The sequence below is a fragment of the Mauremys reevesii genome, linkage group 25, assembly GCF_016161935.1.
Source record: "Mauremys reevesii isolate NIE-2019 linkage group 25, ASM1616193v1, whole genome shotgun sequence".
NCBI classification, from domain to species: Eukaryota; Metazoa; Chordata; order Testudines; family Geoemydidae; genus Mauremys; species Mauremys reevesii.
In genome coordinates this window covers 21,289,854-21,299,913 of record NC_052647.1, presented here as the reverse complement: position 1 = coordinate 21,299,913, position 10,060 = coordinate 21,289,854, and the positions used below count along the sequence as shown (strand labels likewise).

Sequence of the window (10,060 nt, the reverse complement as noted above, 5' to 3'; positions counted from 1 at the left end):
GGGCTACCCCCTCCCCGCCCCAGGGCCTGACACAGAACCTCTGAAGCACCCTCTCCTCTGGGGCCAGGCACGACCCATCTCCAGTGGGGAGAGCGCCCCTGGCTCCAACTGAACCCTGGAGAGCTGCCCCCCACCCCCACCAAGATCCAGGCCCATGGCACCCAGAGAGCAAAGGGCAACCAGTGGGAGAGGCTCAACAGCCTGCAGCTCCCATCGGGTGCAAGGGGGAGCCCCCCTGCCCCCATCACTGAGCACGAGGGAACCCAGCCTCCCAACGTGCGAGGGGAACGCTGGCCCCCCGGCCCCCATGAGCACGCTGGAGGCTGGCTGGACGTGGCTTTGCCCATGGCACCGCACTGGCTCCATGGCAGAGCTGGGCCAGGAGCGCCAGTGACGCTGGCCCCTCATTGCAGGGCAGGGAGACCCCAGAGCCGTGGGGCTGCCAAGCTGGGTGCCCGGGAAACGCAGCTAACAGCTAAGGCACCTGGGCAGCGTGGGGAGGAGACGCCCCTGCGCTGGATCCCCGACTCTGCCCTGGCCTGGGAAGCTGCTGGGCTCCAGAGCCCACCCCACGCCGGCTGCACCCAAATGGGAACCCCCGGGAGGACACGAGCCCAGGCGACCCCCCATCAGCAGCACCTGCCCCAGGAAGGGCCTCAGTGGCTGGATGGTAACTGGCTACTGCCATGGCAGGGAGTGCAGTGTCCCACCCCCTGGAGGGAACAGCCAATGGAGACGGAGGAAGCAGGGTGATGTGGGGAAGCCCCGCCCCTCACCACACTCCAAAGAGGGCGCTAGGCCAGGACACGCAGCCGCCACAGGGGGCAGCAGTGAGGCAGGGTCCAGGGTGCCACCCCCTCCCATCCTGGGCTTGGTTTCAGCAGCAACGAGTCTGGGGGACCCCCTGCGAGTCCAGGGACGGGACAAATGGCTGGGCTGGGCAGCGGCCACCTCCGCTGACCCTGAGGTGGGGCTCCCCATTGTTCCAGGGCTGGGGAAGCAGCAGCCGCCCAGAGGGTCAGAAAAGAGCCAGACACCAGATCCAGCAAAATCCTCCAGCGTGTTAGGGCGCCAGGCAGTGCGTCATACAGGACAGGGGGGTGGGACACAGTAGAGATGGGGGCAGCGGTGGGATCCGAGCCCTATCGCAGCAGGGACCACTTGATCTGTTCTTTGGCCGACTGCAGCACCTGGAAAGCACAGACAGGGGGTGGCTCAGCTGGAGGGGCTGGGTGGCAGATCTTCTCCCCTCCCCTCTAGTGACCTGCCAGCCCCACTGCTAGAGCCAACCCCCTTCGCCATGCTGGCCACAGGCCTCAACAGCCCTGCAGGGGGCATGGGAAACCCCACAGCTCTCTGGGTAAGTGCAGGGGCTGATGCCAAGATCCAGGGCCCCACATGGCTGCTGTCCCCCTCACCCCCAGAGGGAGCTGCGTGTGGGGCAAGTGCTGCCTGCTGATCAGGCTCGTTCAGGAGCCCTGGGCCCTTTGGCTACAGGGGCCTTGTCTGGACACCGCTCCGCAGGGGGAGGTGTGGCTGGGGGGAAGGGTCCGTGGGCCGGAAGGACAAAGGTTTGCCAGGCTGGATCCAGCAGGAGAGACCGGCCGAACAGCTGGGTCAGGGGATGCCCTCTACTGCCAACCCGGCCGGCAGTCGCAGGCACCAGCTGGCACCAGGTGAGCAGAATCTGCCCCTGCCATCCTGTGGGGGAGCAGGAACTCCGTGAGTTTCGGTTACAGGCTGTTCCCCATGGCTGGGCCAGGCCCTGCCTCACAATGGGGTGCAGGGAACCGGCTCCAGGGTTAAGATCTGTCTTGTGGCTGGGACAGGGCACAGGCCGGGCACTCTGTCCACCCGGGCAAGCTGCTGTCTAGGGCTTTGGCCAATGAGCAGCTGGCCCGTCTGGACAGCAGAGCACCGGGGCAGCCCCCAGCAGCAGGCTGCATGGCACAGTATCCAAGGGCCTGGCTCAGAGCACCCAGCCCAGCAGGAGCTGGGTTACTGTGGGGCCCACAATATTTCTTAGGTCCTTACTCTAAGTTAGTGCCCCACTGGCTGTGGGCTCCCCAGGGCAGAGGCTGCGGCCGCCGCTGGGTCTCGTGCGGCACGGAGCACGCTGGGGGTGGTTAACAATTGCTGCATGTTGCAATCCAACCCCATACTTCAGGGCATTAGCTGGGAAGCGGTCAGGAGGGCACCCCCCTGTGGACCGCATTGCCACTAGGGGGCGCTGGAGTCTGCAGGGAAATGACGGCCAGGCCCCTGAGGGGAGGATCCCAGCTGGTCTGCCCTGGGGGATCCCATGGGCTGGAGATGGCGAGAAGTCACAGAGCCCTGGAGCCGACTGGGGGACAGGCCTGCCCGAGCTGGTCTGCCCTGGGGGATCCCATGGGCTGGAGATGGCGAGAAGTCACAGAGCCCTGGAGCCGACTGGGGGACAGGCCTGCCCGAGCTGGGGGAGCGATGGGTGGGGACAGGGACGTACCTGAGAAACTGTCTGCTCTGTCAGGGGGACGTCTTCGCCCTGCAACAGACACGTCATGGAGCAGCACCTCCAGCCCCACAGGAGGTGCCGCCCTGAACCCCACCCCCCAATGCTGCAGGGGGCTCGGCTTTCCCCTGCCTCACCCCCCACCCCAGCGCTGTAGGGAGCACGGTTCCCCCCTTCCTCCCAATGCAGAGGGCTGGGCAAGGCAGCCAGGCCCTTCCCCACTGCTCTCAGTGGCAGCTGCTGGGCCCTTCAGGGAGTCAGGCCCCAGCTCAGCCCCAGCCTGGTGAGCAGCCACCCCTGCCCCCGGGGGCTGGAAAGCAGGAGCTGGTCTGGGGGGGCTGCCCCGGGGAAGGGCAGGGGCACAGCAGGGGGTAGATTGTGCCCTGAGGGTTTGTGCTGCCCCCGCCCCCACACCCTGTAGGGCAAAGCCATTTGGGGGGGGGGAGGCTCCTGCCCTAGTGCTCCTCTGGGTGCCCAGCAGGGGGCAGAAGGGGCAGCTGGCACGGTGACGGGCAAGTGGAGGAGGAGCAGGGCTCTAGGGGCTCTCAGAGCGGGGAGAGGGGGTGGCGCTCACTTACCCGCACGGCCACCCGATGCACCACCTGCTGGGGGTCGCTCTCCAGGATCACGCTGAGGGGGGAGCACACGCCCGTTAACCCTGTGCCGAGAGATGCCCTTGCCCGCGGGTCCCCCCGTGCCCAGGCTGCCGCCCCGATGGCCCAGCCCGGGGGAGGCGGGGGGGCTTCTAGCCACCTGGGCTCCAATGCAATTCGGAGCAGCCCCTAGGGCTTGTGACAAACCCCCCATCCCCAAAGGCCAGATGTGAGAATCTGGCCGACTCTGACCAGCCTGGGACAAAGCAGGGGGTGGCCAGAGGAGGGATGGGGGGAACCGAGCTGGGGTGGGGGAGGGAGACATGCAGAGGGTCAGGGTGGCCAGTCGGGGAGGGGGTATCTGGGCAGCCAGGCCCTTCGGAAGAATTTAAACCTCCCTCAATTCACAGAGAAATGTCACCTTCCCGGGCTGGGCATTTAAAGCGGGCACCTCACTGGGAACACGCTACAACTAGTGTGTACGTGTACACCTGCCCACACACACACACGCCCCCCCATGCAGACACACGTGACAACAGCCAGCTGGAATCAACCCAAAACAACCACCCTCACATGCACGGGGGGGGGGGGGGGGGGGGGGCTACAGCTCTCCCCAGGGAGCACCCCCCAGCTGCCGGTGCTGATGCCCGCCCACCGCCAGCCCCAAGCTGGGCAGGATGCCCCAGCACTCAGGCCCTGGACACAAGAGCCTGGTAAAATGGGCCCAAGACAGGCTGGGTGGAGGGAGGAAGTTGCAGCCCTGGGGCCCGTGGGGGGAGCGGGAGCCTCATTTCCTGGGGGGAGCAGGAGGGGGCGCTGGTGCTCACCCTCCGTCCACGATCTCATCCACTGCTAGGAAGAGCCCCTCCATGTTCTCCAGCAGGGCGCGCTTCTCCACGTTCTTCCTGCCGAGAGACCTGCGCCATCAGGGGGAGCCTGGGGCCTTGGCACCAGACCCCCCCAGGCCCTGGGCACCAGCCACAGGGCAGCACAGGCTGCCATCGGCGGGGGCGAGGGGCTGCCTGGCTCAGACACGTCCAGTATGGGGTGGGGGGAGGAGGAGGCTCGGGACTGACCCGCTGGGGTCTGACCAGGCAATACAGACTAGGGACTGGATGGGCGATGGCTCCAGGTGGGCTGAGCCCCAGTGGGCTGGAGGGAGAGGGGCTGACAGGGTCCCAGACGTGCCCCCATCCCAGGCACATGGTTCCTCAGCCCCACTGGAGTCCAGGGATGCGATTTCCGCCGGCAGAGGATCTGGCCCTCTAGGCCCCTCCCCTGCTCTGCTCCAAACCCGGGGAGGAAAGGCGACCCCCAGGGTTCGTGCCGGGTTTGGAGAGCGAACCCGGGACACAGTCGAGTTCACGCCGCCCGGAGCGAGACCCGACTGAAGCGCTGACCCAGCTGGGAGGGCAGTGTTTGGCCAACAGTGCCTGGCGCTCTGGGCTCTGCCCTAGATCAGCCAACCCCCTCGCCGCCTGGTGACTGCACCTGCCCCCCATCTCCAGGCTCGGGCGACGGGAATCCTGATCTCATCTGTCCCATTCTCGGTGCGGCCGACGATCCCGCCAGGGACCGGGGCACCGAGGCGTGGAGCCAGGGACCGAGGCACCGAGGGGCGGAGCTGGGGCCCTGCTGGTTCATCCCCCTGCTAGGCCGACTGGGCTCCCTTGGCTGCCAGCTCACCCAGCCCCGCACGGCTCCACTGCCCCGGAAAGATCCCCCTCACGGAGCAGACGCACGGGGCTGTGCTGGCTCAGAGGGGCACAGTGGGGAATGGGCCTCGATCCTGGGGTGCTGAGCAGCCGTCAGCAGGATCGCGCCCCGCCGGCCGCCTGCAGCTGGTCTGATGGAAGGGGCCCTCTCTCCTGAGCCCCACGGGAGACATCACCCACAGCCCGTTCCTCAAATCAGAGCCCCCCACTGCTGTCACTGGAGCCGCACTGATTCACACCTGGCCCGAGGGACTGGGGACTCAGCGCTGACCCCCACTCAGCATGCTGAGCCCCTGGCTTCCCGGGCCAGAGCCTCTGACGGTCCTAGACTGCCCAGACTGACCCTCCACCCCCCCGTCCGCCACTGCTGGGAGAACTTGAGCAGAGGGAGAGGCCTCCCCACACCCCGCCCCGCCCCCCACGGGCCTTACCTCAGCATCTGGCTGAGCGAGTCGAAGAGGCAGTTCAGCACGGCCATGAGCATCAGCTGGAAGAGGAGACGACGCAGGTCAGGGAGACCAGGCCCTGCTCCAAGTGCCCCCAGCTGGCACAACGCGGCACCCTGACAGCCAAGCAGGTCCCCGGGCATAGGGCACCGGGGAGGGGCCATCTGCTTGCAGGGGCTGCCCCTGGCGGGAGAGACGGGCAGGCGAGGGAGCAGAGCATCATCACTGCTCTGACGTGGGGCAGGGGCAGCCTTTAGGGCCTGATTTGCAAAGGGGCCCAGTGCCCACAGCCCCCACTAGGAACAACAGGGGGTGGGGGATGCCCCACGGCTGCCAATGGGGGTGTCTCCATCACTCTCCATGGAGCTGCTGGGCAGATCCGGCGCTCAGTGGGGCTCTGACTCCAGGGCACGCTGCCCCGCCCCACCCCCCTCACAGCGTGCCCAGGGTCAGCTCCCTGTGTGGGGATGTGACAAGAACGCTCTGGCACAGCCAGATCACCCACACCCGAGGACACGGGGCCGGCAGCAGCGCATCAGCTGGGAAAGCAATGGGGGGGGGGCGCGATGCCCCGCCCCGCAGCAAGGGCCAGGTTTCTCTAGGCAAGTGCCCGCCTCCAGTTCTGTACCCACAATCCCCTGCGGGCCCAGAGCATCCTGTCCCCCAGCCCCCGCGCTGGCTGGGTGCCCCGACACGAGGCTCTAACTCCTTCTCCCCCGATCCCCCGGGCAGGAACGAACCTCGTTCTCGTACGAGCTGCCGATGACGTAGAAGTACAGGTCGATGCTGCTCTTGTAGACCACGGTCAGCCCCTCCAGGAGGGCGATCTCGCCTGGGGGGGGACAGGCCAGCTCGTGGGAAGAGGGGCTTTGCTAGGGTGGGCTCGCCAGTGCCCCCTGCTGGGGAGGCAGCGGGGCAGCCAGCGTTCATGGGACGGCCCCTCCCCCCCACGGCGCCCCTGGGGCCCAGAGTGCAGCGTCTGCCCCTCCCCCCCCCACGGCGCCCCTGGGGCCCAGAGCGCGGCATCTGCCCCTCCCCCCCCCCCCACGGCGCCCCTGGGGCCCAGATCGAGGCATCTGACCCTCCCCATGGCGCCTCGGGGGCCCAGAGTGTGACATCTGACCCTCCCCCCATGGCGCCCCTGGGACCCAGAGCGCGACGTCTGCCCCTCCCCCCATGGCGCCCCTGGGACCCAGAGCGCGGCGTCTGCCCCTCCCCCCATGGCGCCCCTGGGACCCAGAGCGCGACGTCTGCCCCTCCCCCCATGGCGCCCCTGGGACCCAGAGCGCGGCGTCTGCCCCTCCCCCCATGGCGTCCCTGGGGCCCAGAGCGCGGCGTCTGCCCCTCCCCCCCATGGCGCCCCTGGGGCCCAGAGCGCGGCGTCTGCCCCTCCCCCCCACGGCGCCCCTGGGGCCCAGAGTGCAGCGTCTGCCCCTCCCCCCATGGCGCCCCTGGGGCCCAGAGCACGGCGTCTGCCCCTCCCCCCATGGCGCCCCTGGGGCCCAGAGCGCGGCGTCTGCCCCTCCCCCCATGGCGCCCCTGGGGCCCAGGCGCGGCGTTGCCCCTCCCCATGGCGCCCCTGGGGCCCAGAGCGCGGCGTTTGCCCCGCCCCCCCATGGCGCCCCTGGGGCCCAGAGCGCGGCGTTTGCCCCTCCCCCCCCTGGCGCCCCGGGGGCCCAGAGCCCCCCTCCTCCCCCCGGCCAGGGCACGTACTGTCCGTCCGGTGGGTCTTGTTGAAGATGTTCTTCTCGAAGGCTTTCTGCTCCTTGACGGTGGGGTACGTGTCGTCATAGTACTGCAGGGAGAGGCATGGGCATCACTCCTGGCCCTGTGCAACGCCAGCCGGGCCCGGAGACCAGCTCAGTCCAGACGGGCCCAGCCTGCAGCCAGGCACCGGGAAGGGGACACCCAGCCCTCCCACCACACCTCGGGGCTGGATCCTGGGCACCCAGCCAGAGAGCACCGGAGGGGGAGAAGCAGGGCTTGTTTTCATGCACACGTCCTTGAAATTGTAGGACCAGGGGTGGGGTACAGGTCAGGACTGAGGGGAATTGGGGGAGCCCAGGGCTGGGGTAGCAGGGGCTGCAGGTCGGGACTGAGGGGCACTGGGGGGGTGGGAGGAGTTAGCTTTGCCCTGTGTCTGGTTCCAGAGTTGCTCCCCTCGATCCCTACGTTCCCAATCCTGGAGTTCACTCACAAACGAGAATCCAGGCCCCTGCCTGCCCTAGGGTAGGTCACAGGACCCACAGCGCAGCATCTGACCCCCCCACGCCAATGGTGTCCCTGCTATCCAGAATGCAGCATCTGACACACACCCCCGTGGTGCCCCGGGACCCAAAGCGCAGCCCCTGATGCCATCCCTGCCTATTCCACAGTGGGACCCGGAGCGCGCCCCACGCTGCGCCACCCGCGGGCACTCACCTTGGCAAAGAGGCGGTCGCCATCGTTATCCAGGATGAGGACGGCTTTCACCGTGTACAGGGACGGCTCCTGCAGAGACACAGGCCCAGTCACTGCCCAGAGCCTGCCACGGCCCCGAGCCGCTCCAGCCCACCCTCCCCACCCGCAGGGAGCTCAGACAGCCGGGGCAGCACGTGGGGCAGCCGCGGCCCAGAACCGTCTGCGCTGGGAGCCCAGAGGGCACAGGGAGGGGGTGTGTGTATGTGCCGCGGCACCAGGATTAGGCCCACACCTGCTCCCTGTGTGGGCTGGGGTGGGGGAGCCGACTCGAGGGACCACCGTGGGGCATGGATCTCGGCACAGCTCGTGGGGCCAGCTCCGATCCCACCCCAGGTCAGCAGGGCTGGAAAATCAGCCCCACCCCGACGGCTGTTCTCAAGCTGGTGCCCAGCAGACGTGTGCATCACCCCCGGCTGGGCTCTCGACACAGGGCTGGACTTACCTCCCCCCACCGGCGCCGGCTGAGGGCCCTGCTGGGGGGAGGACGCCCCCGCCCGGCACCTCTCACCCCTCCCCAGGGGGTTGCAGACCAGAGGGCCAGCCCCAGCTGGCGTCAGGGGTGCTCTGTAACCCGTCCAGCTCTGTCACTGTCGCTCCGGGCCCAGCCACCCCTGCCTCCCACACCCTCTCTGCGCCCAGCACACGCGCCCGCTCGCCCCATGGCGGGCACGGACAGGGCACCACCAAAGGGCCCTGCTGAGAGGCATCAGTGAGTATGGAATCGGGGGGAGGGGGAGAGCCTGGCCCCCACCCCACAGAACCCACGGCATGACCTCAGCTAACGGCAGGGTGTCTCCAGAGCGGGAGAAGGGGACGTTCTGGGGTGAAAGCCAGCATCCATCCATCCCCATCCTGGGCCTGACCCCTCTTGGCTGCCCCTGCCCTGGGGTGCTGGCGCCCCCCCTCCCCGCCAGGGCGTGACCCCTTCACGTGCGGGTGCAGCCCCCCATTGCTCCAGGTGCCGGCGAGGCCTCCCCAGGGCCCAGCTGGGGCTGCAGACAGGCCCAATGCCCCATGCCCGGTAACACACAGGCCTGCAGGGCCGAGCACCCCCCAGCCAGCTCTCTGCCCCACCTCGCCACAGCCTGTCCAGCCCTGTGCTCTCCTTGCCCTCGGCCAGCAGGGGGAGCTCCACGCCTGCAGCAGCCACAGCCGCGGGCACCGAGGACGCCCAGCTGGCCCTTTGGTGGGGGTATAAATAACCGGCTGCTATCGGGCGAGCCGGCTTCCTCCCCCCCAACCCTGCACGGGGCAGCTCTAGCAACCGCGTTTATCACTCCTCACCCCGGCCAGCCGCTTCCCCCGGGCCCCGCAGCACGGAGCAAAGGCAATGGCAGCTCTGACAGCTTCAAAGACAAGGAAAGGAGCGGGGGCTAGTGGTTAGAGCAGAGGTCTCCTGGGTTGTATCCCCTAGCTCCAGGAGGAGTGGTGTCTAGGGGTTAGAGCAAGGGATTGGGGGTCAGGACTCCTGGGTTCTATTCCCGGCTTGCCCCTGGCTTTGCTGCTCAGTGTCAGACGCTGCAGCCTGCAGGTGCTGTTTGCACTGGGAACAGGGTAAGTGGGGGGCCGGTATCCCCCCCGCGCAAGGAAAGGGGACAGACGAGGGTCCCCAGAACTAAGAGGCCATGAATGCGGAAGGCACTAGGGAGGCAGCGGCTGCCAGCACCGGGCTGAGGGGGGCAATGGGGGCTCTGGGCTCCTCGCAGGCCAGCTGGCAGTGTGGGGCTGGGGCAATGGGGGCTTGGGGGCCGCTGCCGGTCACCCAGACTGACGAGAGCCCCTCGTCGCCACCAGGATCCACCCCGCTCCCAGCCACTGGCCGAGCAGCAGCGCCGCCAGCCCCAGGCCCAGCGCCCCCAGCAGGGCTCATTGTGACCCCCCCAGGGACTCCCCCTGCTCAGGTCCCTCGGCCCCAGGCTCTAAGGACTGATAGGTACGACCCAGCCCCAGGCCCATCCCCATAGGGCCCCCCCCATGGGGGAGCTGCCCCTCTGACTAAGAGGGCAGAGTGGGCCAATCCCCAGCCTCTCTGCCCAGCCAGCACCACCCCGGGCGCTCGGCCCTTCATGGGCTCTCTGCCGACACTCGGCCCAGCCCCAGCTCACTCCCCATGCGGCTGCCAGGAGGGGGCGACTGGTGCCCACCCCCGGCTATGGAGGTGGCACAGCCCTGCACCTCGGCTCCTCCCAGCCCGCAGGTCACCCGGCCACAGTCCAATCCGTGCCAGGACCCCCAGCACCAGGCCCCTTGTTCCGGCTCCAATCTACCCGAGTGACCCACAGTGGCTCCTGCAGACCCAGCTCACGGCAAGTCTCCATCCACCCAGGCTGGCGCCATCACCGTGGCGTCCGGCCT

At 68.4% G+C, this 10,060-nt stretch overlaps 1 protein-coding gene across 1 annotated transcript; it reads right to left on the bottom strand.

Moving 5' to 3' along the window:
- Positions 1-1,041: 1,041 nt before the first annotated feature.
- On the bottom strand, positions 1,042-10,042 carry COPZ1 (COPI coat complex subunit zeta 1). The gene is made up of 10 exons (XM_039514745.1): positions 10,011-10,042; positions 8,780-8,886; positions 7,667-7,818; positions 6,959-7,040; positions 5,986-6,077; positions 5,231-5,286; positions 3,912-3,989; positions 3,070-3,121; positions 2,486-2,524; positions 1,042-1,190 (listed from the first exon to the last, which is right to left on the bottom strand). Exons 1-10 carry the CDS (start codon positions 10,040-10,042, stop codon positions 1,143-1,145), a joined length of 738 nt encoding a protein of 245 aa, XP_039370679.1. The 3' UTR covers positions 1,042-1,142.
- Positions 10,043-10,060: the final 18 nt, after the last annotated feature.